A 26,880-nucleotide genomic window follows, 5' to 3' on the forward strand; every position below is an offset into this window, starting at 1 on the left:
GTACAGGAATCTGAACTGAGCTGGTATTTTCACTCCAGCTCTCTTGATATCAACTTTTGAAGTATCATCACAAATATTAAACTCAGCAACTTACAAATTACCATATTCGGGAAAATCCACAGACCGACACAGCTATATCCGCCATCACCACAATATATCCAAAGCACACGCAAATGTCTGTAGTATACAACCAGGCCTGTAGATACCACCTCCTCTGTTCCAACGAGAACATTGAGACAACCACTATCAATATAAACCCAATCCCTACCATGTAAAGACACACTTCTGGCAAATGGGTGGTATCTCTTCAGGAGAAACCCGAGTATCACAGACAAACTTACTATAGTCCCAGAAGAAAACCCCAAGCAAGTACAGGCATCTCATTGGCACCTTTCACCCTATTCTAGAATATATATATGAAAAAGTATTCAACTACTACAGTCTGCACAAGATGATAGTATCTTAAAGACATTTTTGCAGAAACTTTTATCCCCACAAGCCTCCAACCATACTTCTTGCATTTTACCAAATACATCATCAGAAGTAAGATTTTCACAGACAGCACACACCAAACAAAATCCAAGCATGACAGAGCAATAAATGCAAAATCTGCTAATACATCTCCTCAGCAACTTCAACAAATCCCTCAAAAACAGAACTATCAAACTCCTTGGACCGACCTATGTGTCCCACAACTTAATATATTTCATGTAATCATCAAATGCTTTCAGGGAAACTACATGGGTGGATCCAAAGTAGCACAACACAACATTCACACAATCAGTAATGGCCTGATTGTCAGTGGGATAATATTTTTGTAAAAGAATCATTCTGCCTCTGATGTCTCAAAACTGATCCTCAAGAAAAACCTTCAGAGAAGAAGCCTAGAAAGGAAAAGTCACGGCTCTACAGGATACTAAAAATCTTATTTCTCATAGAGACATTAGTTTTATGGCACAATTTAATTTTTCCCATAGTTCATCTCCAGCTAACTCCCTTCTGTGCTCTGAGTGATAACAACCTGTCTCCTGGTATCTGTTCCAAAGAGGCTAAAGACTATTACCCTTGCTCATAAGCCTCTGGCCAGCCAACCTCCTCTTTAAATTCTGAAACTGCTTTATATCATTAAATGGAGTGAGAACAATTGTTCCCAACCCGTAGCTTGAAGTTTGTTTCTTCTGCTCACAGTCTGAAAATGGGCTTGAGTATCCAAATACTTTTCTGCCTTTCCAACTTCATGACAGTGTAATAAAAGACACAACCTCTCTGCACAAACCCACACAACTGATTTTCATCCAGTAATATATTTTTGTGATTTATTTTATTGTAATGATTCTTTAAATCTTTAGCCTCTTTATTTAAAAAAAATCTTTAAAACAAGCTTTGTAACAATAGCAAACTGCAGCATCAAGTAACACAGCTTTACATAACATCATCTTGGGTGCCACGATCTACAGCAGAACAACTGCTCCGCAGAAACTAGTGTAGAAGCATAAATCTAGGACACTGGCTTTGCTATAAATAACAGTATGTTGAAATATTTCTTTTCTTCTCAAAGTCCAACAGACAACTCATTAGGACTCTCTGTTGACCTTGAAAAAATTTTAATTGTGAGCTTTAGAAGCCCTGATGTGGATTCCATTTCTTTTTCTCTACCAGGATAGTCTCACTATTTACCCTTAAATAAGTATAATACAAGTAGACTGTATTGAGTTGTAAACACATGCAGTATAACTACAATGATGTTAAAAAATATCTGAACCAGTCTTCTCAACTACAAATCCCAAATACGATCAGGACCCTTTATTACAACAGAAAATCACTACGCAGATAAAGAGCACAATACATTTTCCTGACTCTACGTTGAATTCTTTACGAAGCAGCATGGCCAGAGGTGTATTCAGGGCTACCTGCCTTGCAACTTCACCAGCAAAGCAGTCGGCTAGTTCTCTACTGGGTACATTTGCATAGTCATGCAGGTACCGAAGAAGAAAGGAAAATCTCAAGTCATCTAAAGTCCACAATGACCTACAGGCTACATTTGAACAGGGAGGAAACACTGATGAGTCTGCAAAATGCAGCACTACCCACATCCTGCTATGATAACAAGGATTTCTGTATGCAACACCAAAAGCGACGATCCAAAGACTGGGAATGAGGAGGAGACTGGCCATTTAATGCATGAAATGTAGGATGAAACATGAGATGTATGAGAGGCGAAGTGCCTGCTTCTTCTGCTACCTGCAACATAAGCAGTATACTCAATCTACTGTTTGGTTGCCAAAAGTTCTTTGCATCTCATTTTCAATTGATCTGACACCAGCCAAAGTTTGCAGTGTTAAAAAATGCATTTAATTTACACCTGGTTCAAGTGAGAATCTCCTAAGAAGGTATATGCTGAACACTTATATTTTTCCTACCAGAGAAAGCATTTCTCAAGAGCAATCATCTACTAATTATGCATCTACCACTGTCATGCTCTAACTCAATACAAAGGTGCAGGGACTTGCTGCAAGGACATGGGTGCATCCTGAGGACAATGAAGTATGCAGGCTTCAAGACACGCATTTTAAATCTGTGTTGTTATGATAATTGTCCCTTTGGTCTTAAAAAAAATACATGCATTTGTCACATCTATCTCAGCCTACAGTCTAAAGTTTATATTTCATGCTATCATTGGAAAGCACCTATTATGATCAGAATTCCATTTCACTGTATATTTTGGAAGTCTTTTCTTTTGGTACTTCACAGTCAAAGACAGGAATTACTACCCTGTAGGATTAATTAACATAAAATTTGGTGGAGAAATCTTTCATTTACACTTAGAGAGGCCCCACTTTGCAGAAAGGATTGGACTGGGATGTTTGTGTATTTCCTTGCACATAGCAAGGAAGGTAAGAACTGCAACTTTATGGGGTCCTCTTCAAAACTCAAGACATTAACACTGTATTTTCTTGGAAGCAGAGTTTTCTCAGGTTAGCCGCCACAATCAATTGCAATGGGCTTTCTTGAGCCTGAGTTTTCAATCTTCTTTGACTTAAGGATCCACAGAATTTTCCAGTGAAGCTATGAATCGGTGTCCTGGCTAACACCACCAAACAGCACTGTACTGACTTCACAGTAGGCACCTATTACATTCAAGACAGTGGTTGTGGGACACTGGGGCTGGGGACAATAGCTTGATAATGATGTTTTAAATGTATGCACGTGCTAGTATTTTACAAGAGGAGGAGACGGATTATCTGGCCTTAATTTGTTGCCAGAAAGGCATCTGATGCTTCCAGAAGATAGCTGGAAAGACGATGCCATCTCTATTTGTACTGCTTGACTGTGCTCTGGCTTCCAGTAAACATTTGAGGTTACTCTTCAGTGTTAAGATCTCTGCATCTTTTTCCGAGGTTGGTATCTTTTCTCTGACTCAAAAACACAAGTTGAAAGATGTGGTGTGAAAGCTGAAGACAGCCAGTTACAGGCTGCATGAGACTGCTACAAGTGCAGCTATTATGTCTGTTCTTACCAATCTTTCTGCAATTTTCTACCTATCCAAACAACAAAAACAAAATGAACAAGAAGAATAAAAACAGAAACAGAAACCAATTGCAACCTCCTCAGGTGGAAAGTAAAGCTGAAATGAAGGAAGAAACCAATCTTATCCTTTTTTGCTTTTTGTTTTCTTTTTTAGGAGCAAGAACAACAGGTAAGTACTGAGGCTATTCATTCTGTATTTGACACAGTTATGGGAATAAAGAGTAAGCAATATGGGTATAATGGGAAAAGTTACAGTGACTAGCAAGACAATTTCCAAGAACAATGAAAAAGATCCAAGGTATTATTTGTACCTCTTCAAATAAGATATAGTGACAAATCTGCTTAGCTAGCAACTTACCTCCACAAGGAGAAAAAAAAAATTCATGTTTTAACATTGATGCTTCCTACACAAAGGAACAAAGCAATGATATGGAAATTCTCAAAATTATCTTCACTGATGCTAAGTCTCTGATAGGACTGTTTCATGATTGGGTATCAAATCCTAATGATCTGAAAAACAGTCTGCTGGAAAAAAACATAAAGTAGTATTTTTAACTGAAGCATAGTCTTTATTTGCTAGTAAACCCTAATGCTCAGCATTCTTCTTTCTCTGTTATTTTAGCAGCTCAGTGAACACTTCCCAGTAGGACTTTCTATTTTACATTCTTTGGATTACCTAAAACAAATTGAAGAGGAGTGTTTTCATTCCCTATATGCCTGCAATGTGAATATTCTAAAATTCATAATTCAGTAATGTATAAAACCAACTCATAAAAAACTGATGATCAAGCCCTCCCTTTGTTGAAAACAAGTAATCTGCAATTGGTGTCCCAGTTGCCAATATTTTAATTAGCAACACTACTATTTGCCTCCAACTTCAGCAACAGCTCCCACTGTTGTCTAAAAACAGAGAGCATTGTGAAATGCTATTTAAAAAAAAAGCATGGTATCTGTTGCTGCTTTCTTCTTTTGTCTTGTGAATACACTGTTCATACCAAGTTACAATGTACCCTTTCATTTTCTTGCTTTCTATTTTCTTTGCAAACAAGATGTTTTATGCAGTAAGCTCAAAATACTTTGAGAGTCATGTTACAGAATGCATGCACACTGTAAACTGATTTAGATTTATTTAAAATAGTGTAGTTTTTAAATTTAAAAAGCATTAAAATATGATTTGATTTCAAGGAAGGACCATTTTAGAACAAGCTGTCAAGAGTAGAAGTTGCTAGTTTATCCCTGCAAGACTTCATACAAAAATCAATTTCTCTTTGTTTACCTTCACAGTATGTTGCTAAGCTTGCTGAAAAGCTGCCAAAATTGCCTTCCTGAAGGTATCATTAATACAGAAACTATGTATTACACTTCTTTGGCAGACAGTTAATACAAAGGTGATAAAGAAGGCATGATAAGAGAAACCAAGAAGTTTCACCTGAAGTCGTTTGAAAGAAGTATTAAAACGTCTTACAATTTTTTCAAAATTCCTTGAAACTGGAACTGGGAGTGCAAAGCCTTCTTTTCTTTTTTTTAAGCCTGTGCCTGAACAAAAACATTAACCTCAATCTGAAATTCATCAGTAAGCTCACGAGGACCACCACTATTGACACAATATTCTACAGACTGACAAGGTGAGAAAACAAATCTGCGTCTTCAAGTAAGGCCTTTGCCACGCTGAAGTTTTCCTGAACAACTTTTCATAGGGTGACACATCACCTACAACTTCTGGTCTCATGGACAGAGCTACATGATATCAAGGAAGATGTAAAGGCTCTCACGCCGTAGGGCTTCTTAAGGTGTATATATGCAGCAGACAGCCAGAAAGAGCAGTGGAAGAGGAAACTGGTTAAGTGAAGGCAAACCATCAATAGAACAGAGATCTGTAGAAGACATCTGCAAAGCAAAAGTAAGAGTAAATGGCACAGAGCAGGGCTTCCAGCTAACTAGAAAAAGAAGAATTTACATAAGAAGAAGAACTTACTACGGAGGCCACTTTTTTTAAACTCTCCTCCACTCACTGCTCATGTTTACTGAACAAGTGCAACTTACTTTTAAAAAGTGTTGTTTTTAACTTCCGTTTACAAGAACGTGAAATTAATGTGGTTTATTATTCTGAAGACCATCTCAAAAAGGAAATGGTGATACCTATCTATCTCAATATCTATCTATATCTACATGTACAATAAATCCATGATACCTGGTGCTAAACTGGAGAAAAAAGAAACAAATTTTTTCCTACCACCTGGAACACTGGTACTAACCTCTACAATCACAGAAAATGAGAACAGGGGGAGAACATAAAGAAGAAACCTCTGAAGGGGCAACCAGAACCATTCTTGCCTTGAGACTGCTGTAAGGATTACACATATATTGGTTACAATGCAACTCCTGTTATCCTGAGGCCTTCTTCCCACATTTTTCATACAGTGACATCATCCTGGTTTCTGGTACTGTACAAAATTGAGACGACCCTATCAAGTATCTCTTGCTCTGTGTGTACCCCAAAACAGCAGAAAGCAATCTCCATGTTAAAATTTGACAATCAGGCTCAGCCTTCACAAAATTGTATTAACACGTTAGCCATTTAAAATGAACGTTATCTTTACAAAAGCATCTTTACAACAGCAAACAATACTACAACTCTAGATGTTAATCAGGCCCTCATGAGCTCCACAGGCAAAAATTTCTGCAGGGTTTGGTATATGTCGCCTGGGGATTTCAGGGAAATTGAAAATAACAGTAGATGTCCATAATTTGATTATACATTCCTACAAACATCAGTTTTTTGTAATCCTTATTATGGTAGAAGTAGCTGAAAATGGTTGGATAAAATCAATTATTTTGTTCCCTGTAAGGTCATAAATACTCTGTTCTACACTAATAAGATTTAAAAAAAATTAAGTATGATCATTGCCTGTATAATGACCCAGATATTCTGTTTATTTGCTGAAAGATGTGATCTGAAAGTGATGGAGGGATGGCCCAGTTGGGCCCAGAGAACTTTCTGCTGAAGTATGAAACATAATTACATAATAGGAAGATTCCAGCTGCAAGAACATTAACATTGCAACCCTGTAGACATGTGTTTCATTTATGGATAAACAGAAAATGAAGGTTCCTTTCTCAGAGAAGAAAAGCTAAATTATAATTATGGTATACATTATAATGGAATTGTAACTTCTGCTAATAGAAAGGCAGTTTTAATATAATTTTTGAAGAGAAAATATTCACTTTGCCTTTCCTTACTAATGGCAAAATTGGTATTCTAACAAGCTATTGCTATTTCCCGCCTGCATGGCTAATTCCTTTCCTTCCTTTTGTATCTTCATTTAGGGGCACATGGAGCAGCCACATTTAAACTCCATTTAATATTCTATCATCTCTTCCTTCAGGAAGTGCTGATTCCTTCCTCAGAAACTCCCTGGAAGATGACTGAACCTAGTCAGCATGTGTGGCAACTTGTACCTTTTGCTTTTGTCTTGTGAAAAGTCTTGTCCCCAACAGAGCTTTCATATAATTAGAAGCAATGCAGTGCATTTTGAGAAAGCAGCTGCAGCTTCAAAACATCAGAAAAATAAAAAGCTTGTGGACTTGTTCTCCCAATCTCCTGCCCTTTGAGCCATCTAACCTGAACTTTAACAAAAGACATAATGAGAGGAAATATGTTGTAGGAAGTTGTCCTGCCTGGGTCTTCAGGGTCACGGGAAGGCCGAGATGATTCAAGCACAAGCATGTCCTATTGGACTTCTCCCATCGAAATGCCTTTAGCCAGATATGAAGGGTAAACATGTTGCCCAAAGACTTCCATTAAATGGACAGCTATGTAACTGCTAAAAACATCATCATTAACATGCATAAGCATCATAATTTTTTAAGGAACCTAGTTACGCAGTTATCCCCTGAATCTTACACAAGACTCGAATTTATATGATGCTAACAAGACAGCAGTTTGCAACTGGATTAAAGATTCACAGATTGTCTTCAGGGTACAGTTATATTGCTAGTGTCAATGAAATGGCAGAGCTTCCCAGTATAAAGAGAATTTGTATATCACTATAGCTTATCCTAGAATTAAAGAAGGAAAATAACAATAGCATCATAAAGCATCCATATACTCATATAAAATTGCATTTACATAGCAGGATATACTGGTGTGACTATTTTGATTAAATGTCATTCCCTTAGCTGAAATAGTTATATCGGTATGATCATCCATGTATAGATCAGACTTTGAACAGTAACTACTCCAGACGGTCCCATGAGAGAGAAATGATTAATTTTGGTTCTGGGGAAATAGACTGCCTTGCAGAATAATGCTTAAATATCACACAGTATATTGTCATTTGTTTTATGTAAATAAAATCTTAATAAAAAGTGTAAAAGTTTAAATGACTAACATGGTGACTCATTTTTAGTATGACTTAACATTCCTCACATTCAAACAGTAACAGTGATTATATATGTATACATATAAATTACTCAGGATCTTTAAGAAAAAGGACATTACAGTTTGTATGTACATCAACTGATCTGGAACAGCAGTGTGGGTGTATTATTGACAAAGCTAATGATGCAGATAATATGTACCGTGAAGGTATGAAACTATAAAAAATTATCAGTTGTTATTCTTTTCTACTCAGGCCAGTCCCTGCAAAGGACTGGAATCTAAAGATATTTTTCTAGTCATTTACCCACCTCCATGCGATATTTTATTTGGCCCAAAGGAGTGCTTCCACACCTCATAGCCCAAAGCCAAAACTGCCTTTCATCCCAAAACTTCAAAATTACATTTCCAAAAATGACCAGAGAAAGAATGTAATAAAGAAATCAAAAAAGGCTGGTATAAGGGAGATCTGCCTGCTATCAGGTAACACAAGAGAGTTAGAATTGGTAGACCTTGGTGATGTTGGTCTTGAGAGAGAAAGAAGATATCCAGAAAACAAACTAAGAGAAAAAAAACAGATATCATGGAACATTTCCAGTGATAGCGGCCTGCTAGTGAGCGACAGGACTGCAGAAAGTCGGGACAGCAGGTCCACAGAGATTCTGAAGTCCCGAGAGATTCGTACTGGCTAAGAGAAAAAGTGAAAACATTAAAAGTTACTTACGTTATATTGATGATTAGCCACAGGTTTATAATTGGTGGTTACAGCTTTGTCCAGCTGCTGTGAGAGCCTGACAGGTTTAGAAGATTCTTCTATCTGTAGTCTTCAAAATAGAAGAAAAAGAGAATTAATAAAAGCTTCAGACAAGCACACATACAAATTGAATTCTAAAAATCTGCAAGTACAAACCAGCCCTTATCAAAGGTCAGCTGCAAACAAATAATAAGGTAAAACAAATGCACTTCTCTGAATTAATTTTCCTACTCTATTTTTGCTTGAAAACACCATGGATTATTAGGACATCGTATGTTACAGCAGATACTGCAATACTGAAAACTAAGCAATTTGAAGGGAAGAGAAAACCAAAAACTGCTTTTAAACACAAACTTTATCGCCAAAGCCTGACACTCAGGTGGAAGAGAAGCCCTTGCTCTTCAGTAAAGTCCAAAACCAATCCAAACTAAAAGAAAAAAAAGATCTCCCAGATTACTCAGCTGAGGGCTGAAGAAGCTCTCAATTTACCTCTACAGACTTTCAGACAACAGTGAACATCAGACTTCACGACTGTCTCATATTTTAATGTAAAAAAAAAAAAATCCCTAACCTTTCTTTTGGCATTATAATTCAGCAACAGAGTCCAAGTAACTTTTTGAAGAGCATATTTTAAAAAAAACATGAATACAGACAACTCCATCCAGGTTCAAAACAATGTGCAATCAAGTCTCAACAAAACAGTTAACTAAAGGTGACCCTTACTTAGTCCTACTTTGGAAAGACTATGGGAAGGTCTGAGGTTGAACAAATTTAGCCAAGTTCATCCCTGTGTAATTTAAAGATTACTTACGATGGTTCAGACAGAGTACTCCATTTACTTCAGTTTTAGCACTGAGGAATTACTATTTGAAATGGAGGCGCAATAAACCAGGCTTCAGGAAGCTGCAGGATAATGTCCCTTCAGAGGGAAGGTCTTCATGACACATCCCGTTAATATTTAGATAAAGCTAAATTGTTATGATCAGTGAAGTAATTTTGTTTCCAAAGGCATATTTTATAGGCAGAAGAATCAATTTTCATGAGACGCAATGTAAGACTTTTACAGCAGTAAATGTAATGATGTTTGCTTCTTTGGAAAGAAAAATAAATATGATGACATTAATGCAAATAGTAATGAAATGTTTACTAATGTAAAACACAAATGTGATAAATCAGACAATACTTTAATAAAAAGAGTAGAAATGTTAGAGCTCACTGATTTCTTTTTATTTCAGTAAAAAAACATAACATATCCAAAAACCTATATTTAAATTGACTACACTTGACACTTGAACAACCTAAATAAATCACATCTGAAATAAGTGTTAAATTCAGAAGTAAATTCACTAGCTATAGCAACTGGAAATAAAACCAATCTTTCAAAGCCAGTATCTCTGAACGATACTTGCCAGCAGTTTTTATCTTCTACATAGGTATATATCTGCTTCCTTCTGAATATTTTTAAAGTTGTAATTTGTTTTATAGTTTTAACTATGCTTGAATGACCACTGCCTTGTTTTCTAAATTTGTAAATCAGGAGAAGGTACGTCAATGCCTAAATGTAGCATGTTTTTTCTTAGCTTGAAGGAAAATCGATCTCTGGGTAAATGAGCAGTGAGCTCTTTTTACCACTGCTCTAGCAAATAAAGGTAAAAGTTTTTATCACAAGGGTTTATCTTTTGGCCTTCAATCTAATTAAACAATTTTACACATTTTATTGATTTTGTTACCAAAGGTCTCCCCAATGCTTAACTTTTGCAAAGAGGGAAGCACCGGGCATTACAGGAAAGCTAAATTAATATCTTCTTTCCAAATCTGTGTTTTCCCCCACTTCTTTATTCCTTAATCTCTTTCTCTTTTGGTCTCAACGACATCTTTGTATTTATTTATTTATTTTTATAAAAGCCTTGTTAAATAGTTTGGGTTTAAATTTTTTATCAACTCCTCTTGCAATTCTTCCCCCCTTTTCCTACTGTTTTGCCCTGGGGAGTTTTTGAGTCCTCCATCTAGCAGATTGCATCAATCTTTTGCCTCACTTCTTGCCTCTCACCATTCTCCGTTCAGTAAAGGAAGCAGGCACACATTTCCTGCTAAATCTTTTTGCCCATATTTGCTCTTAGTCATGAAACGGGGGCTCCTGGAGACAAATTAGGCATCCAAATCCACCATGCTCTGAAAGCGAAGGAAAACTGGACAGATTATCTGTCATGAGACCACCAAAATAACCTTCTCTAGACCTTCTGGTCCTCTCCCTTTTCTCTGATTGCTTCCGCTCCTTTCTCTTCTTCTGTTTTTCCCTCCTGCCCTTTCCGCCTGTGTGAGGCAGCCCTTGCGACAGCGGAGGACAGCAGCTGGGCTGCTGCACGTTCTCAGGGAGCACCAGGACACCATGAGCACTACCTGGAAGTGCTAAGCTACAAGCCCTATTTATTTATTTGTAAAGATTTTTCATATATAACACCTATTCATTAATAACGCCTATGCAAGGCATTACGTTTCTCTTCTGACGTGAACCAATGAGGCCTAAGGACCACTCATCCCACAGATACTCTTCACGCCCCAGAGAGCAGCAGTGGCTCTCACAAAGCCGAACGGAGCAGCTGTGCCAGATTAAGACCCCAGCCAGAGCACTAAAAATGTGGATTGAACACCTCAGACTGTTCTCAGAAGGAAGAGCTTTTTGATGGCTATGGCAAAACCCCTCCATCGTCTTAATAAATTAGAAATTTTAAACAGACACATAATTGAGATCTCTTCAGCCTAGAGTTTGTCATGAAATTCGGACCACTGAATGTTAAAGGTCTCTGCTTGTTCTGGCATTTTAAAATTAAAATGCAGGAAATCTCATTGCCCATTTCAGTGCAATTTCCATAAATTAATCTTTTTTGCATAAAAGAACATCAGCAATTTTTTCTTAACACTTTTTACTCAAAAAGACTTGCTATGCATGATATGCATCCAGTTTTTTTTTATTGTAACCTATAAACTGCTAATTTCCAAAACGGTAGTCAAGAAAATGTGTAGGAGAATTAATACATTTATGAGAGACCTTCACAGGCTGATGACAGTGAAGTTCACCACAACACAATGCTGCAAGCAAAGCAAAACTTCTTGCCTGATTAGGAAGAAGGATGGAAGCCCACCGAATGGAAATGGAAATCTAAGTTTGTTCGTGAGATGCCAGAAAACTTCAGAAAGGTCTACAGGCACCAACTAACAGAAATTTATCAGCTATAAACGTATGCATCTCTGATGGAGATATCAAAGATATCAGTGCTGTAATTTAAGATTTCTCCTATCTGCCAAAAGTTTCCAAACTACGATCTATGGATCTCAGACAGTCTTTAGAAAACTGGCTAACAGTACAGTGAGAACTTCTCTTCCTGTTCCTAACTGATAAATTGCCGTAGAAAGAACTAAAAATATATTACATCCTGGTATTACTTTTTAATGGAAGCAATTACAGCAGTTGCCACATGACAATATGGAAATCTAAACGGGAGGCACAGTGGCTCAGGAGGCAAACCTTGCTATTAATATGCATTTATTCTATGCATGCACCTTGCTCCTCTTCTCCCTAATGGCTGCGCTTCTCATTTACATTTTCTGAAGTTTCCAGACCCACCGGGAGACTGACAGACCCTGAGATTGCTTTCCTTCCACAGGATTTCCATGCTGAATAACGGTCACGTAATCATGTTTGGAGCAGCCTCCACAGTCGGACTCCCCAGAATGCACAAATACAAACAAGCAAAGGGCATGACAAATGAGGTGCATACCCCCAAATCAGCAAATTTTTACTCTGTGGATGAAGCATGAAAATTTCCTTAGTGTATTACAGGGTAAAAATGAATAGCCTGCAATCATTTTACCCAGATTATTTGTTGGTACCAACACTATTTGCAGTGCAAATATGGTGTGGAGTTTTTCAAAAACCTGCCATAATTCTCCTATATTCCCAAAGTAGTATGTTGGGGGAATACAATTGTCTTTTTAAACTTGTAGAGCTGTTGCTTAAAAAGTTAACAAAATATATATTTACGTATTCTAGTAGTTACACACTCCAAAATTTACAACAAAAGCCACATACTTGGCATTATATCAGCCTGTTAGACTGATGCTTTAAAATGATACAGATATAATTACTTTAAAAAGCAATATTAAACCAAAATACTATGAAGCTTATACATAAAAATAAAGATTTTATACAGGTTTTTCTCAGAGTGGCTCTGCTGAATCTTAATTGAAACTGCTGGTAGGAATAAAAAAAAAAAACAATAGACATTCTGAGTCACTGCTGACACTGATTTAAAGGAGCAATGGCTTTTTACCCTATTACTCTTTATTATGACTGCCACGAATGTGACAGTTAAAAGCCTTAGTTATGGATCAGAACTGTACAGAAGTCTCCAAGGATTTAAATTCTCCACGACTCTTGTTGAAATAGCTAGCACTACAGTTCATGCTAATATCTGGCCTGAAAAACATTAACAGAATGCAGACTTTCTCCAAAACTGCCAATAAATTAACAACATGAAACAGCCACCAGCTTGTACACTGTAGTTTTCTCTTCCACCCCCAAGATCAAATATAGCTCCTCTGCCCTGAAATACAGCAAATAACCAGCATGGCATCAAATCCACTACAGTCATTCCCCAGTAAAATATATTTTATACCGCAATCTTGGTTTGTCATTGTGACTACAGTTGAAAAAGGGAAAAATAAACATTGAAGAAGGTTAGAAATAATTGTACAGTACTTGTCAACATGCAGCAGACTCATAAGAAGAGACAGTTGAAGGCAATATGCACATTCCTATGAAGAGATGCTCACTGGCTTTTAAAGATATTAATCTTCCAGCAACGAAAAGTAAAACCAAGAGCTTGAGACTAGATGATTTCCTCTATCACAAAACAAGAGTTTCAAAGATTGGAAGCAGGTATTAATCAGAAATGTTGCTAGAGCTTGAATTCTTGACATTTCCGAAGAAACTGTCATAAAGACAGGACTGAAAAGCTTTACTATCTTTTTGTGCTTGGTTTTATTTATACAGGGCCCCAGTAGATAAGGACCCAGCCTTACTGATGCAAAAAAGCAAAGGTTGATCTGCTTCTCTCTCCGTGCAACATCACACCACAAAGCACACTGTCATCTCACCTGAAAAGAGTAGGTCTGCAGCCCAAAGCTTTGGAGGGGTGGAAACACAAACTCTCAAACTCTGCACAATTCTGCAATGTTTTTTTTGACTCCTCACAGAAGTTCCCAGCACCATACCAGAGGACCGAACACCAAGGAACAATGCTCTTTTAGTCCCCTACTCAATAATTTTGCATTTGAACCACACACAGGCTGCATTAAATGATGTTTCAGGATACCTGGCGAGAGTAACAAAGTTTTTTTCTTTGCCTTTGAATTCTGCTAAGCGGCCCAGGCATGAGAGAGGCAGGTATGCAGCTTCTTTTTCCTGCAAAATCACTTCCAAAACAAGCTATTAAATTAAATAATATTTGTAATAGTATAGCTTCACACCTGCTCCTCTCGTGCTTATTTGGACTACCACATCTTGCTTAGGCTCTTGTAGCATCTTTTCTAACTTTTTTCCTAAGCAAGAGTATAAATTATATAACAAATGAGCTGATGATAGAGATGAACACTCCTAAGAGATGCTGAAACCTCCTCAAGTTTTCATAATTCAGGGATAACTGAGGGAACTCAGCACCTTGCTGGGCACATCCTACTAAAACAACTCTATGAAACAGCCCAACCACAAACTGCATAGGAAATTACAAGAATGACTTTGAATGTGAAAATGCAGATTAACTGCAGATTAATAATCATGACAACCTGTTGCTGAAGTACAAAGCATTTCGTCTATGTTATGAAATGTTAAAACTAGCAACATGCAAATTAAGCAAGTTTTGTTTTGCTGCAGAAGAAAAGTCCTATTGTCTCATGTTAAATGGAAGTGGATTAATTTTAGCCCATTGTACAGGTGATTCTAACAGTGTCTTTCTGACAGTGAATGTTACCCCAGCACACACACTAAGTCGAAGCAAGTGAATGCATCTCTAGTTATAAGGAATAGGGGCAGGAAGACACAAGCTGAACGGAAATGGCATGAAGTGCATTTGCCAGCATTAAATAACCAAATGTTTCAGATTACTACTATAGAATATTATTTGTAACTAATTTAAGTCCTGAAATCCTGGTATTTCAAGGAAAGTGCTGCAATTACTTTGGGTTCAGGAAATCTATTAGTTTTTTCTGAAGTTGGCATCTTGTGTATGTTGAAGGCTGAGCAATGAATCATTTGAATATACGGTACGTTCAGATCTAATATAGAGACAAGCACCATAGTCATAACTGATAACTCCAATTCTATATATTTTTCTCTGATATAACACAAGAGACGAAATGAATGACAATTCAACAATAAGGAACAATTACTTATGTATTTTATTTTCCAGTTTGATAAAATGGGAGTAATTGATTAAAACCACTAAAATCCCATTTTCCTCTCCAAGTTTAGTGTTGCAAAATACTAAAAGGATTCAAATCCTTTAGGGTGGAGAAGGTGAAGATAACTAATGTAAAAATAACACCGACTTAAGCATTCTAGGAGTGACATAGTTGAACGATAACATTCCCTAGTGTTATTCACTTAAGTGATGCCCTAGTGCAGCCAACATGAAGAAAATTATGGGATCTGCTTGGCATCACGGATAGGTTTAATCAAGCTCACATGTGTCTAATGGACACTTCTATAGAAGCGATCTGATGCTAATGGACTCAGGCTCTGGCAGTGACTGGCCCATATTGGGGACATGGTGGAGGTTTGTTATTCAAGGGTGAGATTGAAAAGGAATTGTATTTCAGAGATATCTTTTATGCAGTGTGACCATTCACCTTTGCGAAGCAAGGCAGCCACACGGTAACTCTATATTTTCCTTGCCCTTCTAGGGGGGCTTGAGCCAATCCAGCATAGTCCCTGAGCAGGATGAAAAGCTCCTTACACAGTCACCATGCTGTGCCTCTACGGAAAGGCCAATCACAGTTAATCAAACTTACTGCAAAGAAACTAACATTTTCTTGTTACAGTTCACATATATTGGAAGAACAGAGAATTTTTTCAGTTCTGCAGTTGTTGTCAGGATTTTGCAGTCCTTTCCATACTGCAGTCATCATATTCAATCACTTAGTGCCCAGAAGGCAAACGAAACCTCCTCCATTGGCTTCTACTGTATTTTCAATGTTTTCTTATTAGCACGCACAACGCAAATGTCTCTGTTCTGTCCAGTTTTCAATCTGACACAAATCCCAACACAAGTGAAAAGATCAAATTCAAGAACAAACAAAAACAGAGTGAGAAGGAACAATCTTCTCCGAGACCCTAACCAGGGTGCAGGTGCATCAACGCAAGCTCCATTATATACAGCGCTCGTATACAGAGCAGCTCATCTTGATTTCTAAGTGGGTAAAACTGCAAGATACAGGCATATCTATACCTGGGTAGCTACACTTGTGGCTCATTCCCATGACAAAAAAAAAATCTAAAACTAGGTTTAAAATAAGATCTGAAAGTATTTTTGTGTTGTCTGGTGCATGCAGCCTATCTTAAGCAGGCACATGAGACAAGGCATAAAGCTGGCAGAGTTACAAGAAGAAAAGATTAGGCAGAATGTCAGAAGAAATCAGAACAAAGGTAAAATTTAGGATAGACCTCTGAAGAGCCATAAAAATATACATGAAGCACTTCTGTTTTTCATGGAAAAGAGATCAGAAGGCAGCACAGAAATCGGAAGAGAAGTACGGCCAAATAGGAATCGTAGGACAGGAAAAGGATTTGGGTCGACATATTCTGGAAAAATATGCTGAAAAGTCCCAGTTGCCTTTGGATTTTTTCAGTTAAGGTTTTCATGTAGGAAGGATCCATCTAACCAAACACAGGCCTCCACCTCTGAATCATCCTACATTTTCTTTACAGCAATCTGTACAACACACGCAGATGTCTGTATCTTAAATGTGGGTAGGAATGAATACACAGTGAAATAGCTTCCTTGCCTGGAAGCACCAGGTAACTCACAAGACCATTACTAATACTACAGAAGGTAAAGACTCAAGATCTAGGAAAAGTGAATCATTAGCCATCTAAGTAGGACAGAAGTAGTACAGTCCTTTAATTTTAACACAAAGATTAGCCTCTTGGATTAAAACCAGATAAACTCCTTTAGAAAGAATCACATACAATTTTAACTGCATACATACAACGCTAAATACATGTTTTTGACCAAGTTTTTGAAACACTGTTGACAAAATTCAGGCTGCTAAGCAAAGACGGTGTGAGTTGAAGCCATGACAGAAAGGGTTGAACCCTGCCAACGCTGAGCACTTGAGTTTTGATCTAGGCAAGAAGTCATGCATGTGCCCGCAACAGGTTGACAAGATTTTGAACAGGAAAGAGGGACAAGCCATCTTTAAAGTTGAGCACTGCTCCTACCTCCACACCGTGTTATATACACACCTTCCTGAACATGACCAATTTGGCATCCTGGTCTCATCCAGACATCAGGGACTATTAAACAGATGTTTTGGTAGGGCGCTGCAGCTCAGCGCAGATGGCTGGGAAGAGCGGGCACACAGCAGAAAAAAAGCTTAGAGGAAAGCCTGTGATCTGAGCAGCTCTTGCTCTTTTCTTCTATGGGGTTGATGGGCAACCATGGTGGGGACCTGCCTCCAGCAAATGTCAGGGGCTGCTCTTCGCCGTGCCTCAATGAGCAGCGACTGCGTTATGCGACGTTGGCCTTCCCAGATAAGGTAAGCTAGGGAGACTTTCTCTGGGGCCACTGGTCAAGGTCCTGTATTTTAGGTCTATCTTGGTTATCCTGCCATGCCCACTCTCCCACCAACCTGCCTGTGTTGCAGTGAGTGTGCCTGTTCTCAGCAGCTTGCACAACTGAGCTATAAATTATTTCCTGTTTAAGAAAAACTTCAGCTTGAATAATTTCTTTGATAATGTAAACCAATTAGTTCCGATATTATACTTGGATGCATGACTAGATAAGAGGGAAGAAAAAATCTGACCTGCTAATGTAAAAAGCAGGACAAAACAGATCTTTAAAAATGAAGTTACGTTCAGTATTTATATATTTTAAGGACAGAAATGACCATTATAGTTATCAAATGATAATCTAAATTTTGCTCCTGTGTACCACTGACTGAAGAGTATTCAGTGATAGTTCAAGCTCATAATTTCAATTTTATTGTGCTGTGTCATTTATAGAAAAACATCCTGTCATGATTCAAGAAAACACAAATGAAGAATCACCATATGCCCATGCCTTTCTTATTGTATTTTTTAAAGCCTCCTTTCCCACTTCAGTTTTCAAAGATGCAGTCTCCTTTCCTGCTTCCATCTTCCTTAGTCCTCAGATTGCTCTGTAACTAATGTGTCTTTCTATTTGTTAGATATTATTTCAAACAACTTAGATTTTAGAAGAGAAATTTTAAATTCTCAACTATTAATTATTTCTAAAATTAAAACGAAAAATCCCAGTCTCAAAAATCATAAAATACATATTTTCTTGCCAAAAGTAATCTGCGGTGCTTGCTGTTACTTTGAAAACAATGGTACAAATAATAGGGACTGCTAAGTTTAGTCAACAAAAACCAAACATTTCTTGTCAGTGTCTGCAGATCCAGAAATAGTGTAATATTTTGCTATGGTTAACAAGAAAGGAGAACCTTAGGAAGGAGTATCCTAGACAGAAAAGCCACATCTTTACCAAATACTGAAAAGCCTAGGCCTTGAAGTATTGGTGAAAAGGTGGATGACTTACAGGCTCAGCCAATTTGCTCTGCACTTCTTTTGATGAAGTTGCTCATGCGGCTAAAGATAAGCTGTGAAGAAAGAGGCAGGCTGTTGGCTACAAGTCCCAAAATGAAAATAAAATCTACAGCACCTCTGCTAACTCTCCTCGACGTCTCAGGCTGAACTCGTCGAGTGGTACCGACTCTCTCCCAAAACATCTTTAGGGAATTACAGCTGCCAGCACCGTGCCTCCAGCTCTGCACTTCCATCTCACCGTCTCCACTTTGCAGCTACCTCCCGGCATCCCCAATAGCTCTGCAAACAGCAACAGCAGCTGCTTCCCTTGTGGATCTTCCCATTGAAATTTACTGTAAAGAATTTAACAGTTTGTGGCAATCTAGGAAACATTTGGAATATTTCCCCAGAAAACCTAGCTGGCTCAGACTTACGGTTTTCCTCTGCCTCTCCCTTTCTCAGCCTGGAGACCCAAAACACCAGAGAGCGGAAGGCCTTTCTGAGGACATCCACCTCCCCGCCATTAAAATAAACTTGGAAGCAACCAGCAAAAGATTGCTGCAAAGGGCATTAAAATGTGACTGCTTACAGAAAGCACTGTGCAGGCACATGTGTTAATGTGTCAATGACTGTATGTTGTCGCCCTAGCTTAAAAGCTAATCTTGCAAGTTCATCTACTGTTCAATAGCTTAGGCACACGCTCACGCTGAACTGCTGGCTTAACCCACCCAACACTCTCTCCAGCAAGCAAAGAGAACTGACTTGGTTGTAAGTGAACTCTGGATCCATACTTAATACAAACCAAATCAGCATTAAGTTAAAGAGAAAAGCTGTGTAGGCTCAGCAACTTCAGGAATGCTACACTATAAACAACAGAGCAGACACACAAAGGAAAAGAGACCCGTTCTTCTCCTTAGTCCATGTGAAAAAGCAGTCTTGTTTATGCTCCAGCTGGAAAACTTATCAGTTTCTCCTGCTAGCTGAAGAAACAAAGAAACCTAACACAGTGAGTCAAGGAGCCGGCTGAAAGATGTATCTGTCAAAGTAGAAAACATTTTTTTTTATGTTTGATCATCATTCTTTCAGCCAGCTGTATTCCCTTTGCCAGCTGTACAGCACTCAACAGCTGTGCTGTATTTGTTCAAGTAGTTTAATTATATTTTATCTCCTCTTATTTTGCAAAACAAGAGGTTTCCCAGCTCAGCCCCCCAATACATTACACACCTGCCCACCCCAAACCAGAAAACACCGCCACAACACTATCAAGCCGCGGGTTAGGAGGGGACGGTGCTCCCACAGCAGAGCGAAGGGCTGCACGAGGCCGGGGGCAGGCGATGGCCCCGCGGGGGGAGCCCCTGCTCCGGAGCCCAAGGGCTGTGTCCCTGGGGACCGCATGGCCGGGAGGCAATGCCATTGGGGAGAGCCCCAGCTCCAGGCACCTTCACCCAAGTCTGTTCTTTGAAAGGCTGCTGCAGCGGGAAAACTTCGGTTTCGTGCTCATTTTCTTTAAAAGTTGTCTTTGCTTTTGTGCATCATCTCTGGGGCTTAAGGCGCTAGTCCAGGCGTATGGTCACTAGCCACTGATAAGAGCCCTTGCTCAGGATTTTGACAATACCTTCAGGATTTGTATGGGGTGACTCAAGACTCGGCTTCAAGCTCTGCTACAACTTTAAGCAAACAATTCTTTCTCGCAGTCATTAGAAAAAAGAAACCTTTCCAATACATTCTTCAGTTAAAAACACACTGATGACCAGAAGGCAGAACCAAGAGATGGCTATGTTTTGAAGCAACTGAGCACAGACGTGTAAGATTTCATTTTGAATTTTAAAAATGTATTTTTAAAACTAACCAGGCCTTTATTTTGGAAAATAAAACCATAACCTTGGGTAGCTCTGAATATTCTCTTTTGAATGTTCCCAGGAGAGCTTATTTGTTAAAAAATAAATGTAGCCCCCTGCACCTCTGAGTTCTGCTACATTAATATTCTCCTCTTAATTGGAGACTTTCAGGAGAGTGTCTGTAACTTGTGAATAGGAGAAAACTCACCCAGGCTTTGTGAAGCACTACTTATTCTGTTATTAAATAACCCCCCCCAAAGATTTGATTAGAGATTCACCTGGCATGACAAATTCCCAAACCAGTTAGTGGCTGAGGCACAAATGTTGTCTAGCTTCCCTAACAGGAAGCTATGTAATTGGGTTTGTCCATAAGATCTGTGTCAAAGACGTCTCCATGCACATGTAATTTAGTTGAGTAAGTCCTCCACAGAAACACAGCTTCAAAGAAGCTTCAGGACTTTATATTTTAAAGCCTGCCCTGAATAACTTTTCTTAATGACATTTATGGCTGCAATTAAAAAATATATATACAGGAAGAGATGTTTTACACAAGTTTCATTAGTTTGTCATAAAAACTCACAGAATCAAATTTGACAATCAGTTATCTGAACATGAAATTTAATATACTGTAAAACTTCTTTTTGAGAAAAATCAGAATAAAGTTTGCCAAAAACTTCTACAAAGTGTCTTGAGATTAAGAGATTTTGTGAGCTGCAGAATTTTTACAAACATTTAACACCAATGTGGCAAATACTCTGCACTGAACAAGACCCTAACTAGATGTCTGCATCCACTGTTATAGCAGTAAACACAGGTCAGCTCACAGTGACGTGACTGGCTGGGTATGCGTGCTCTTTCAAATGGCATACACTGTACGTTTTGGGGGGCAATCATTTTATATCACATATACTTACCACTCATCAACAAAACAATCTTTATTTTCCCAGCTCATACATTTCCTAGTAAGTCCCGTTCTTTTTCCACATTTCTACCACCCTCCAGTATGTTTTTCTTGCACATTCATTACTGGTTTTGTACAAAAACAAAGTTAAGAGCATCCCAAGGAGAAGGGGGAAGACAAACCATCTTTTGTGAAAGTCACAACATTTGACAGCTTTGGAGTTGGTGGACAGGGTTTAAATTGCCTGGGAGCAGAAGAATTTTTAAATGCTACCCCTAAGCCTTCAGGAGTTAAGGACCCTCCAGAGAAAAAAACTGGGAAAAGGAATCACTTAAGAGAAACAAACTGATGTAGCAAATATTTCCTTCTGAAATGCTGAGAATAGTACAGCAATCACTCAGAAATGTAGGAAGCCTAACAGGTTTCTTCCAAATCGACACACTTATATCAGGTTATTTCTGCAATATTTTTCAGAGTACTTGCTCTACTCCACCACACACTTTAATTTTATTAACGTCACAAGACTTTGGAGATTCTCACATCCTTCAGTGCAGAAGGAAATGGAATATAAATTACCTATCACTTTCCATCTTTATTGCTTGCAACATCTGGGGCTGCAAGCATTTTGTTTTTGTCATAAGCGGGGAGAAGAAAGCTGTCACCGCTAGCATGTTTCTTAAGCTATACAGAGAGTCAAGACTTCTATGGCAATTTGTCATTTTGTCCCAAGTAGCTTCTGTTTTAGGGGCTGCAGAATCGGACTGAATTGGAGGAGACAGATACCGTATATTGTATTCTTTTCTGCATTTGGCTTAGCAAAAACAGAACACAAACAGCTGTTGCTGGTTATGGTCTTGATTATTTTAGGAAAGCCCTCCATTCTGAAAAAAAACAGGAAACTTTTTTACAATGGGAAAAATGCCAATTTAAGAGAATTTCTGTTCTAATTAATTTGAAATTCCTCTCTGCTTCCCAAATTAGGAAAGTAATTTGCCATCGTTTCTTCTCAAGTGTAAATTTTGCTAATGGATGCATGAAAACCAGGTTTGCAAAAAGGACGGGCAGTACACAGTTTTAAATAGAAAAAAATAATGAAAAGCAATAAGCAAACACCAAATCACAAAGAACATAGTTTTGTGGATTTAAACCACACGCCTTTACAATAGGGTATTCTGGTACGTGATACCCAGTGTAACACATGAAATAAACACCTTTCTGTAGCGAAACACAAGCAACCTGGAATGGGACTTTTCCCATTGCACATGTTCCATGACAGATGGCTACTGGAGTGGTATTTGCTGCAAACCAGATTAAATCAGTTTTAGAAACTGAATTCCATTGATAAACAGATTGCACCATCTGCTTCTACTAATGCACATTAAAGAATGTGTATTTTCCATATCTACATATTTACGCCATAATCCAAAGACTACAAGAGAAATAGGTGTAGCTTAGCTACCTAGCTTAGGCTAGGTATAGCTTGGAATGACTGAAGAGCATTCCCATTTGCGGATTTCAAGGGTGTAGATGAAAAAGCTGTTAGGTTATGTGAAGGCCATGTAATGAAGTAATGAAACAAAATTGAGCAAAAGAAAACTGGAGATATTACCAGATACTGCGGTGATGAGAGAACAACAAATGCAAAAAGCATAGATGTAATAAAGTTTCTTATTGATAACATGCGGAAAAAGAGAGAGAAAGTCTCCCAACTGAAGTGTTAAGTAGAGCTGGCTGGAAATCCGAATTTTTATCGCATGATTTTTGTGTTTTCAGGAAAAAAAAAAAATCTTGAATCAGAAGGTAAGCCAACATTTAAAATTTTCATGGAACAGAAATACTTCAAAAATTTGTTTTGGAAACCCAAACATGATGCTCCCAAAACAAAATATGCTTTCCCAGTATCCTCAGCAGCAGCTGACTGAAATTAATGCAATTCCTGTCATCTCACAACTGCTATTTCAGAGGTTTGCTGTAGTGACAAAAAAGAGAAAATGTATCCTAGCCTGCAGCCAGCACCTGCCATGGTTGCTGGCGTGGCTTGTCTCTGGCGGTCCAGCTGCGTGAGCTGCCCTGAAATCCCAGGGCCTGGCGGCTTCTCCAGATACCGATTGTCAGGGCAGTCGGCCCAAAGAATTCAGAAATCCTGATAACTCCTACATAGAAACTCATCTTACAGGCAGCCAAATAGCCAGGCTGACACACTGGTTTGGAACTCACCTGATCTGCAAGCTTTGAAAAACGAATCTGAACGAAATGCTTGAGAGGCCAGGGTGAGATTTCAACATTACTGTTCTGTTCATTCTCACTAGTGAGGATGCTGTAGTCTAAGGTCAGTAAAATACTACAATTAATTAAATGGTCTTTCACTGAAAGATGGCAGTCATCTTCGTAAGCACAGTATAGGAAACAAGAACAAAACACTATTATGCCCCACTATAAATTCGTAGTGCACCTGAATGATTAGTACAGTTCTGGCTCCCCTTTCCAAATAGGATATGAAGGGATGGAGATGAAGAGGGATGAAGAGATGGCTGAGGTCTATAAACTCATTTGACCCATGAAGAGAGTAAATAGGGAACAATTGCACTGTGTGAATATCAGAACTAGCAGGCATTAAATAAAACTAGAAGATACAGAAATTCAAAGGAAATACCGGAAAGGAGTTCTTCACACAACTTGTAAATAAACCATGGAACTCCTTGCTGCAGGATGTTACAGATGCTAAAAACACCTATGGGTTCAAAAGGATAAACTCCTGAAATTATTAAGGGCTATTAAACACCAAGACACCTCAACATTTCTTGAGGTACAAACTACTGGAGACTCAGAGATTACGCTGAGGAAGTATCCGCAAGCACTTGCCCTGTTCTAAGAGTCTTCTCTAAGTTCCCCTTTATTGGTAACTCTTGGTGACTGGGTACTTGGTGAGATGGGCTTTTGCTTTGACCTAGCAGAGTCATTCTTAAATTCAGGCCTTTTACATGGTATATCTAGTCACAGGACCAGCATAAAACATGCTGGATTTGCCAGGAAAATGGGAGAGACTGGGCACTCCCTCCTTCCCTTGAGCAGCGCAAGGGCATGAGGTATGTACTCTGGATCACATAAAAGTCTGTCTACCCTTTGAAACTGCCGCATAGCTACATTCAAGTCTGTAAGAAAGAGATGAATATGTGGATGTGCTAAGTGCTTCTTTCAGCTAAACAAAACTGGCAACCCAGCGAGAGGAAATGTCCAAGACATTGTTGTGATTTCTTCTCATTCAGTTGAAATGACAGTCCTGAGAAATGTTAATTACTGCGACAGTAAATCAAATATCATAAACTGCTATAATAGGTTAGAAAAAAAGAATTTTAATGTCATTCCAAATATGTGGTAGGTTTAATTAGCTTCTACGCAAAGGTACCTTTTAACAGAAGGGCAGGATCCAATACAGGGATACAAAGGCATATATTGTAACCCTATTGTTGGAAATAAAGAGAAGAAAAATTAAAAGGGAGACTTTATGAGGGAAGAAGAATCACATATGACCCATATAGAGAGAAAAAAATGAGAACCAGGTTTTGCATGAGGCTTGAAAATGAACTAGAAATTCACAGAAATTCTGTTTATGCAGAGGAACACCACCATTTCACTCCCCAAAGCTGAGCTGGTCAGCTCCTCCGTACATGTGTTTCCCCACTTGAAAGTATGGCATAAAACTGACTCTTTAAAATACAATGCCCTTCATGACCCTTGGGTCAGAAACATCTTACAGAGTATCAGTGACCCCCACTGGGCCATGCCTCGGATATGCGAACAGACAGATGTACCTCTTCTGAATAAACTGCAGGCTGAACAGGTAAGCCAAACATAGGTAGAAAAGCAAAAAAAAAGGAAACATTTATTGCTGCTGGAAAATGAAATTACAGAGAATTTAAACTACTTGCTCAAGATGGACATCCACAACCAGGCTGGATATGATATGATAGAAAAGAATGAAACAGAAGTAAAAAGTGTTTGGAAGTGACTATATTTAGGTAGGATAAAGTAACATACTCATGATCTGATCAATACAAAGAGAGTCTCAAGAAGAGAAGCCTATGTACCTGTAGAGGCACACATGTAGCTTCAGATAGGCTAATTTCCTAAAGCTAGAGAAAATAAACAAGAAAAATACAGAGAGAAAAATGTTACAGAAAATCAGGAGGTTTTTAGGAAGAATTTTTTAAATAATCAAGAAGACACAATTCCATAAAAAAGGAGACTTTCTGCCAATAGGAGCAATGGCACAATATGGAGGAAAAAGGGTATCCAGCAAGAGGAGAGAGAGGGCAAACAGAATGCAATCCTAAGTTATTAATTTTCTGTACTTCACACAGGCAACAAGGGAGAGCAGATAGACTTTTGTTCCTATATTAGGGGTTCTTAGCAGAAACGGATCCATTTGTAGGATAGAGAGAGTGAAGCTGCTATTACCCTTTAAACTCCATCCAGAAGTCAAAACAGAGCATCCTGAAGCTATTCCAACGAGGAACAGAAATTGCTGATGGAGTCAAACTTATTTCTTCCTCGTAATCTTGCTTTTTTAAGAAAAATGTATACAGTGGCATTTTCCTTGGACCGGCTACTAGCTGCTTGCTTTGAGTCATTTACTCCAACGGAGTTGTTTCCGAAAGGTTCCTATCTACTACAGCCAGAAACTATGCTTGAACAAGATGCTTCTCATGTCAACTGGCTTTTGTATAACCAAACCATCCAAACCTGACTTTTCTTTCCCTTATTTACTAATATTGCCATGAACTGGAAGTACTTCTATGTCTTCCAAAACCTTCAACACTTCATTTTTTTCCTTTTAAATTAGGAAGCATTCTGAGCAAAACCAAACTCTCTCTGTCTCTCTCTCTCTCTTTTTTTTTTTTAAATAGGAAAGATGCCGATTCTTTGATTGGAAACTACTGATTTCTCTTTACAGAGGGCAATCCGGGAGTGTGTGATAATTGTCTGATCTCCGAGAGCTCAGCTCAGATGACTGTTTCGAGCCTCAATTCATATTACAGAGGACTCCCAAAGCACATTCAAAACCAAAGACAAAGGCAGGTTCAATTTATTTTATTCAGACAGTAACCAAGTCCAGGGCACTTGCTTGTGCTCAAGGTGATTAATGAAGGGAAAAGACATAACTGCCAAGCCAGCCTGAGAAGCCAGGTTATCTGAGGAGCACTTCGGGCTACAGAGAAACTCTTAATCATCCTGAATGCGGTGTTACAGAATGGGTGGCCTCAATCTTGCATTTTGTTTCAGGGGAAAAAATAAAATAAAATAAAATAAAATAAACACAACAGCAATATCTTATTTGCTTGCACAGTAGAGGCAGGTCAGTGAGAAAAGCCAGAAATATTATATGACCACAAAATACAGTTAAGACACAAGATTCTGCATCATGATTAAAGGTTACATTTAATAGCTGTGGCAGTCGATGGGAGTCTTCCTGCTTGATTTGTTAGGTTTTAGGGATCAGGCCCTAAAAGCTCCTAATAACCGCTTGGTTGATGTAACATGTCATGACACAGCAGCTAATTCAAAATGTCACTTAATTTTTGCCTCTTAAATTTTGCCACATAGATGTCTTGTACAAGAGTCACTTTTTATATAAACACACAAATACATCAAAAAAGC

General features: G+C 38.4%; 1 protein-coding gene across 2 annotated transcripts in view; it reads right to left on the reverse strand.

Annotated features, from left to right (window-relative positions):
- The window catches only part of GTF2F2 (general transcription factor IIF subunit 2), a 94,072-nt gene that overhangs the window by 8,930 nt on the left and 58,262 nt on the right, over window positions 1–26,880 (reverse strand). For both annotated transcript variants that reach the window (XM_067292346.1, XM_067292340.1), the window contains one exon: window positions 8,631–8,730. In XM_067292346.1, the coding sequence (XP_067148447.1) occupies window positions 8,631–8,730 (100 nt within the window). The remainder of the gene's footprint in view (window positions 1–8,630; window positions 8,731–26,880) is intronic.

Source organism: Apteryx mantelli, chromosome 1, assembly GCF_036417845.1.
Source record: "Apteryx mantelli isolate bAptMan1 chromosome 1, bAptMan1.hap1, whole genome shotgun sequence".
NCBI classification, from domain to species: Eukaryota; Metazoa; Chordata; class Aves; order Apterygiformes; family Apterygidae; genus Apteryx; species Apteryx mantelli.